The sequence below is a fragment of the Morus notabilis genome, unplaced genomic scaffold, assembly GCF_000414095.1.
Source record: "Morus notabilis unplaced genomic scaffold, ASM41409v2 Scaffold134, whole genome shotgun sequence".
Taxonomy (NCBI): Eukaryota; Viridiplantae; Streptophyta; class Magnoliopsida; order Rosales; family Moraceae; genus Morus; species Morus notabilis.
This window is the reverse complement of record NW_010364232.1, coordinates 20,779-29,629: the sequence shown is the minus strand read 5'-3', so window position 1 is coordinate 29,629 and position 8,851 is coordinate 20,779. Positions and strand designations below refer to the sequence as shown.

The 8,851-nt window shown below is 38.0% G+C and overlaps 1 protein-coding gene across 1 annotated transcript; it reads left to right on the top strand.

The window, feature by feature from the left end:
* Positions 1-1,992: 1,992 nt before the first annotated feature.
* On the top strand, positions 1,993-7,904 carry LOC21385082 (magnesium-chelatase subunit ChlH, chloroplastic). Its single transcript, XM_024170797.1, is given in 6 exon segments — positions 1,993-3,593; positions 4,083-4,165; positions 4,747-6,549; positions 6,734-7,210; positions 7,402-7,446; positions 7,449-7,904. Coding segments are annotated over 6 exon segments (4,143 nt in total). The 5' UTR covers positions 1,993-2,191; the 3' UTR covers positions 7,782-7,904.
* Positions 7,905-8,851: the final 947 nt, after the last annotated feature.

Sequence of the window (8,851 nt, the reverse complement as noted above, 5' to 3'; positions counted from 1 at the left end):
TAATAAAAAGCTCATACTTAACCATTTCATTTTCTGTCTGATTTGACATAAATTCTTACAAAAAAAACTTAAATGAGACAATCAAAATTCAGGGGTAAGAGAAATACTAGTTTAAGGGGTAAAGTGATAATGAGAATAACAGAAAGAGTAATGTTAGTATTTCTCTAAGGGGTGAAGTGAATTTTATAATTTAAGGAGTAAAGTGAAAATGACATCGAAATTCAAGAAACACCTATGATATTAAACTTAAAAGTAACAAATATTAACGGATGAAAAATTAGACATGAATAAGTTTCTAATTTCTTTAACCGTAATATAAGAATAGTATTTTTATTTAGAATAACACTAAAAGGAAAATCTTCTCTTATTTAATTCCTCACATCTAATTTGTTATCTAACTCTCTATGCTTGGTTTTCTTTTGGGGAACTTGACTTGTTAAAGTAACATGGCAGCATCCCCATCTATTATAACATATTTCTAATGAGGTATAATATCATTTTCATAATAGGGACCTCATTTTTACTCAACACCGTGCTGCTATTAACCCAACTATCAAAGTTCTCTCCCATTTAAAACCCTTTTTTGTGCTTCTATAAATAATTATACGTATCATAAGGTAATTTTATTGTATCGTGTCAACCTAAATTAGATCGACGTGATCTCCCAATTTCGTATACAAAATCATACTATATGGCATGATCATAAGAGTGGAGTTAGATATATCTCTTTTTTTTTTGACATATTTTGGAAGTCAGTAATCATTATTATTATGATTTCACGTTTTATACTACGAAACAACAGTAACAGTTATAATAAAGTGATCTTTTGTTATTTGTGAAATATTTTAAACTCTTTACTATATTTCACCTTCCCTAGTAGGCTTACATGTCAAAAACTCTCCGGCTTCAGTTTATCGGGTCTTTATAAGTTATCAGGGCATTTTTTTTCCGACACCGTGTTAAGAGATACGATAATTTATAAAATTTTACGTTACAACTTATAAATTCAAACGAAAAAGTTACAATATTCAGACGATAATTTGTTAAATTTTAAATTTTACGATAAATCATTCAAATTTACAAGTTTTAAAATAAATTATCGTAAAATTTAAATTTTATAAATTATTATAACTTTTATAATTTTATAATTTAAATTTGTAAATTTTAATATAAAATTTTACAAATTATATTTTCTTGTACAGTACTGAGATATTTTTTCTCACAGCATAAAATAATCCCAATTTATCACAAGGTAAAAACAAAACAGGGAAAGGAAAAAATATATATATTTTTGGACTTGGCATCTGTAAATTTTAATATAAAATTTTACAAATTATATTTTCTTGTACAGTACTGAGATATTTTTTCTCACAGCATAAAATAATCCCAATTTATCACAAGGTAAAAACAAAACAGGGAAAGGAAAAAATATATATATTTTTGGACTTGGCATCTTACATGGCCTACGACTAGGATACCTGGTCCCATTGGTGTCACAGAAAAAATATCACCTCCTTTTCATTCAGGAACACAAACTCAGAAAGCAAGAAATCTTTACAATTAAAAGGGGGGCTCTATTGAATTTGACAAAAAAAAAAAAAAAAAAGAATCTCTCATTTTTCTCTCTCATCATCCACCTTCCACCTCACTCTCCCTTGTGGCACTTTTGTGAAATCCACTTCAACCAATCAGAACTCAGGAAACTCCATCAAGAATGACCCAAATGGGATAGATAACTCCATTCCTCATTTCCTTCCTTAATCAATCAAATGGCCCAAAATGAAAACTCAACCTCAAAAATAACCACACATAATTTATTTAATTCCAAAACTACCCATTTTGCCACGTGTCTCTAACTCCCACCACCAAAATAAGAAAATTAAAATAAAATAAAATAAAACACCAACCGTTTCTCCCTTCCCAATTGGCTTCTCCCTCCGCACTACACAAAATATATAACAACAAAACTCCCAAGCAAAGCAAAAAGAAAAAGAAAAAGAGAGAGAACCCAAAAACTGAAAACAAAAACAGAGTTTATAGAAGGAGAGAAACCAAATTCATTTCTCATACAATCTCCTCATAATTCTCTCTCTCTCTCCCCTCAATTTTTACTAACAGAGTAGTAATTAATAGTGTTATTATTATCAATCCTATTATAATTTTTTTTTCCTTCTCTTGATCATCATCATCCATGGCTTCTTTACTATCTTCATCATTCACACTTCCAAGTTCAAAAGACCACCTTTCTTCACTCTCCCAAAAACACTACTTTCTCCACTCATTTCTCCCCAAGAAAACGACACCAAACAACCCAAAATCCTTTCTCAAAGTCAAATGTGCCGCCGTTGGGAACGGCCTCTTCACACAAACCTCCCCAGAAGTTCGTCGTATCGTCCCAGAGAACAACCAAGGCCTCCCCAAAGTCAAAATCGTCTATGTCGTTTTGGAGGCTCAGTATCAGTCAGCACTCACCTCAGCCGTCAAGTCCCTAAACGACAACAAAAGGTATGCTTCTTTTGAGGTCGTTGGCTACTTGGTTGAGGAGCTTCGTGACGAGAAAACTTACCAAACTTTCTGTAAAGACCTTGAGGACGCGAATATCTTTATTGGGTCGTTGATTTTTGTCGAAGAACTTGCTTTGAAGGTGAAATCCGCTGTGGAGAAGGAAAGGGACAGGCTTGATGCTGTTCTTGTTTTCCCTTCAATGCCGGAAGTAATGAGGCTTAACAAGTTGGGTTCTTTTAGTATGTCTCAGTTGGGGCAATCAAAAAGTCCGTTTTTTCAGCTTTTCAAGAAGAAGAAATCTTCAGCAGGTTTTGCTGATAGCATGTTGAAGCTAGTGAGGACTTTGCCAAAAGTGTTGAAGTACTTGCCTAGTGATAAGGCTCAGGATGCAAGGCTTTACATTCTGAGTCTTCAGTTTTGGCTTGGTGGGTCCCCTGATAATCTGCAGAATTTCCTGAAGATGATTTCGGGGTCTTATGTTCCGGCGCTTAAGGGGACTAAGATTGAGTATTCGGATCCGGTTTTGTACTTAGATAGTGGGATTTGGCACCCTTTGGCTCCTTGTATGTATGATGATGTGAAGGAGTATTTGAATTGGTATGGTACTAGGAAGGATTTGAATGAGAAGGTTAAGGGACGGGATGCGCCGGTTGTCGGGCTGATTTTGCAGAGGAGTCACATTGTTACTGGGGATGATGGTCACTATGCGGCAGTGATTATGGAGTTGGAGGCAAGAGGGGCTAAGGTGATACCGATTTTCGCTGGAGGGTTGGACTTTTCCGGCCCGGTGGAGAAGTTCTTGATCGATCGGGTTAGCAAGAAGCCGTTTGTGAACTCGGTGGTTTCACTCACTGGATTTGCCCTTGTTGGTGGGCCCGCAAGGCAGGACCATCCCAGGGCTGTGGAGGCTTTGATGAAGCTTGATGTTCCTTACATTGTTGCATTGCCTTTGGTGTTCCAGACAACTGAGGAGTGGCTTAACAGCACTTTGGGTCTGCACCCAATTCAGGTTGCATTGCAAGTAGCTCTTCCAGAGCTGGATGGAGGCATGGAGCCCATTGTTTTCGCGGGCCGGGATCCTAAAACAGGCAAGTAAAGTCTCTCCTTTTCATTTTGCATCTTTTTTTTATTGTTGTCTTGTCTGTAAATTTTTTATTACTCTAATGTTTAATTATCTCCTTGAGAGTAGTCTTGAAATAGCAGCTTATAATGACTTTCAAAAGGAAACATCGTATGACTTTAGCTTTTCAAAGAACAAGGATGTTACGAAGAAAATTTTGATATGTCTAATTTGTGGCCTTTTTAACAGTTCATAATGACTTTTAAAAGGAATTAGTAGAGCAACTTCAGATTTTGACCGAGTCTGTAAACGTGCGGTTTCTTCATTGCTTATAAAGTTGTAGTTCTCTTTTTTCTTCTTCTGCTTCTTGTCTTTACACACACACACACACACACACACACACACACACATATATATCTATATATATATATATAGATGTGTGTGTGTGTGTGTATAGATATGAATACTTTTCAGTCATGGTCTTGAAAACTAACGAATATTGTATTTATGATTGCAGGGAAAGCACATGCTCTTCACAAGAGGGTGGAGCAACTCTGCACCAGGGCAATCAGATGGGCTGAACTGAAAAGGAAGTCAAAGGTATTCTTTTTTTGCCCTCCATATTCTTGTTTAACATATGCGTTATTTTCTCCTTTTATTTGAATGTGCTTATTCAATATCATCCTCATCATGTCATTTCTGTAAGACAAAACTAAAATGCAAAAAGTTCTAGCCTCACTGACCTTCCTAGCTAATAATTATATGCTGAGGATGTTATAGATAGAAACTAATATGGAATTATGTAGTTTACACCTTTATTTCCTCTTACACATATTATAGGTAGGTTCATATAGTAAAGAAGTCTTCATTATGTTCCGAAACCAGACTTTTCCCTTTGGGCTAGTAATCAAGGGGTATGCATATGAAAACATTGATTTCATTATTTACTTAGGCGTTCTAGAAACAAATTCTGGTTATGGAGACTTCAGTTTCTTCCACCCTCTGATCCAGTGTCGTTGGCTGCTAGATATTCACTTGCTGATTTCCTTCAACTTCTTTTATCTGTCATGTAGTTCGAAGCATCAATTTTCAAATCATGTGAATGATCTACGGTATCTACTATATACCGCTGAACAAATTGAATACAAAGTGACATGTATGTGCTATAAACTCTAATGCAGGCAGAGAAGAGGCTAGCAATTACTGTGTTCAGCTTTCCTCCAGACAAAGGAAATGTCGGAACAGCTGCCTATCTTAATGTCTTCTCCTCCATATTCTCAGTTCTCAAAGACCTCCAAAAAGATGGTTACAATGTTGAGGGACTTCCAGAGACTTCAGAAGCCTTGATTGAAGACGTAATTCACGACAAAGAAGCTCAATTCAGCAGTCCGAACCTCAATGTCGCTTACAAAATGGGAGTCCGTGAATACCAAAGACTAACTCCATTTGCCACAGCATTGGAAGAGAACTGGGGGAAGCCTCCAGGGAATTTGAACTCTGATGGAGAAAATCTCTTGGTTTATGGGAAACAGTACGGTAATGTCTTCATTGGAGTTCAGCCCACATTTGGTTATGAGGGTGATCCGATGAGATTATTGTTCTCCAAATCAGCTAGTCCACACCACGGCTTTGCAGCATACTACTCATTCGTCGAAAAGATTTTCAAGGCGGATACAGTTCTTCATTTCGGTACTCATGGCTCACTTGAATTCATGCCTGGAAAGCAAGTGGGTATGAGTGATGTCTGTTACCCTGACAGTCTAATCGGAAACATTCCCAATGTCTATTACTATGCTGCTAACAACCCATCTGAAGCCACCATAGCCAAACGCCGCAGCTATGCTAACACCATAAGCTACCTGACCCCTCCAGCAGAAAATGCAGGGCTTTACAAGGGTCTTAAGCAGCTGAGTGAGCTCATCTCCTCTTACCAATCCCTTAAAGACACGGGTCGTGGGCCACAGATTGTTAGCTCAATCATCAGCACCGCCAGGCAATGCAATCTTGACAAGGATGTGGAACTACCTGATGAGGGGCAGGAAATCCCAGCAAAAGAACGAGATCATGTGGTCGGAAAGGTGTATTCAAAGATCATGGAGATTGAGTCCCGTCTTTTGCCTTGTGGCCTGCACGTCATTGGTGAGCCTCCATCCGCCATGGAAGCAGTAGCAACCTTGGTCAACATTGCTGCGCTTGATCGTCCTGAAGATAATATTTCCTCACTCCCAGGTATATTAGCTGAGACAGTGGGAAGAGACATAGAGGACGTCTACAGAGGAAGCGACAAAGGAATTCTGAAGGATGTAGAGCTTCTCAGGCAAATAACCGAGGCATCACGTGGTGCAACCTCGGCGTTTGTGGAGCGCACAACAAACAAGAAGGGCCAGGTCGTTGATGTAGCTGACAGACTCACCTCCATTCTTGGCTTTGGTATTAATGAACCTTGGATTGATTACTTATCAAGCACCAAATTCTACCGTGCCGATAGGGACAAGCTGAGAACATTGTTTGAATTCTTGGGAGAATGTTTAAAGCTTGTTGTGGCTGACAATGAATTGGGAAGCTTGAAGCAAGCACTGGAGGGAAAATACGTGGAGCCAGGGCCCGGAGGTGACCCAATTAGAAACCCGAAGGTGTTGCCAACAGGGAAGAACATTCACGCACTTGACCCACAAGCAATTCCCACAACGGCTGCTATGCAGAGTGCAAAGGTTGTGGTGGACAGGCTAGTTGGGAGGCAGAAGAATGAAAATGGCGGAAAGTATCCCGAGACAGTTGCTCTTGTTCTGTGGGGCACAGACAACATAAAGACTTATGGTGAGTCCTTGGCTCAGGTTCTGTGGATGATCGGCGTGAGACCTGTTGCTGACACATTTGGCCGAGTCAACCGGGTGGAAACAGTAAGTCTCGAAGAGCTTGGAAGGCCTAGGATTGATGTTGTTGTTAACTGCTCAGGAGTATTCAGGGATCTCTTTATCAACCAGGTACCATTCTTTGAGCTTCCCTACTTATATGCGTGTCCGTTTCTATTATCGAAAGCTAAAACTCTTTTCCATGAGATTAGTCATGATGGCTAAAATATCCATATTAAAAAGCACCGTTACTCTTAATGCATTTTCTGTTGCTCTTTGAACCTACTGTTGATGGTTTCTTATCTATTGTTTGCAGATGAATCTCCTTGATCGGGCAGTGAAGATGGTGGCTGAACTAGATGAGCCTGCGGAAATGAACTACGTCAGGAAGCATGCATTGGAACAAGCGGAAGCCCTTGGAATTGGAGTTAGAGAAGCAGCGACTCGGGTCTTCTCAAATGCCTCAGGATCCTACTCTTCCAACGTCAACCTGGCTGTGGAGAACTCCTCATGGAATGATGAGAAGCAACTGCAGGACATGTACTTGAGCAGGAAATCTTTCGCTTTTGATTGCGATGCCCCCGGTGCAGGCATGACTGAGAAAAGAAAAGTTTTTGAGATGGCCTTGAGCACAGCAGACGCAACATTCCAAAACCTCGACTCCTCAGAAATCTCACTCACTGATGTTAGCCACTACTTTGACTCAGACCCCACCAATCTTGTGCAGAACCTGAGGAAGGATGGAAAGAAACCGAGTGCATACATTGCTGATACCACCACAGCCAATGCACAGGTTTGAATTCCCACACCATTGGTTTTATGTTGAGAAAACTAGTAATGTCATCAATGATGGAGCCACACTTGATTTTTCTCCCTAAAACTTTCCTAAAATTTCAGTTGTGCCCATCTTTATAAGAAAAATTATATAATTGTCACTAAAAAAAAAGATTCTGGCCTTGTGACTGATAACTTCATGTAATGCAGGTCCGTACACTTGCTGAGACCGTGAGGCTTGACGCGCGCACCAATTTTTGCTGAACCCCAAGTGGTATGAAGGAATGATGTCGAGCGGTTACGAGGGTGTTCGTGAGATCGAGAAGAGACTAACCAACACAGTTGGATGGAGTGCAACTTCTGGCCAAGTGGACAACTGGGTGTATGAAGAGGCCAACACAACATTCATTCAAGATGAGGAGATGTTGAACAGGCTGATGAGCACCAACCCCAATTCCTTCAGGAAGTTGGTCCAGACATTCTTGGAGGCCAATGGGCGTGGCTACTGGGAGACTTCACAAGAGAACATTGAACGGTTGAGGCAGTTGTACTCGGAAGTGGAGGACAAAATCGAGGGAATTGACCAGTAAATAATCTCGGGTCTGCCATAAAAACTGTTGTGAAAAGTTGTAAAGGAACAAAACAAGCGTGATTACATTGATGATTTAGTTGTAGTTGAGAAATATCTGCAATGGAACATTGTTTTACCAGTTTTTCTGATGTAATTTAAAGCCATTTTCAGGCACTAGCAGATTGACTCTTTGATTTGGGCCTTTTTTTTTTTTTAAAAAAAAAAAATTTCCCTAAAGATGTATAAAATGTGTTTTTCTTCATTGGCTTTCAAACTTTGTGAACGCTCATCACGATTAGAATTAAACAGTACAATATACTTGCTAGGATTCTTAACTTGTACGGGAAATGTTAGGATTAAAAAGATTTTAAAAGATATTAGAATTGCCAATACAGTATACTTATTTGGTAAAAAAATATATATATCTAACAAGTTAATCGTAGGATTACCAGAATATTTACTCAGTAAACGTTACGAATTACTTCGTAAATTACCGGTATATATTTTAGAATTAGAAGGATTTTGAAAGCAACAGAGAAAGGGTATCTATTAGTATTGTAAGATAGTTTACCATTTAGTGGGTCCCTTATTTTTCTATGTTAATATTACGATATATTTACTCCTATTAGTATTATTAGCATTATCCGATTATTCATATATGATATTATATATATACACAGACACGAAATCTATGTTTAGATGTATTTAACAGTTGCTTTCAATTTATTATGGGTGAAATTTTAATGATCTTTCTTATATTTAAATATTAATGAGTATTATTATTTTAATTGTAATATATTAATTTAATAACTAAAATAAATTAAATAGTTAATAAAAAATTTATAATAATTAATAAATTACGTCACGTTATTAAATTTTTATATTTAACAATAACCGTCAATAACCATTATATAACACCTATTCTTAACACTATGACTTGTCTAAAAGTCCAAATTCCTCATTCTTTTGTCAGTGGGACGCCTGGTGACACAAATAGTCTCTGATCTCTCCGTTCTTTTATTTTCTTTTCTTTTTTCCTTTTTTTTTCTTCTCCTTATGCCTAATACTTTTTCAATTTCAACGAGAGCC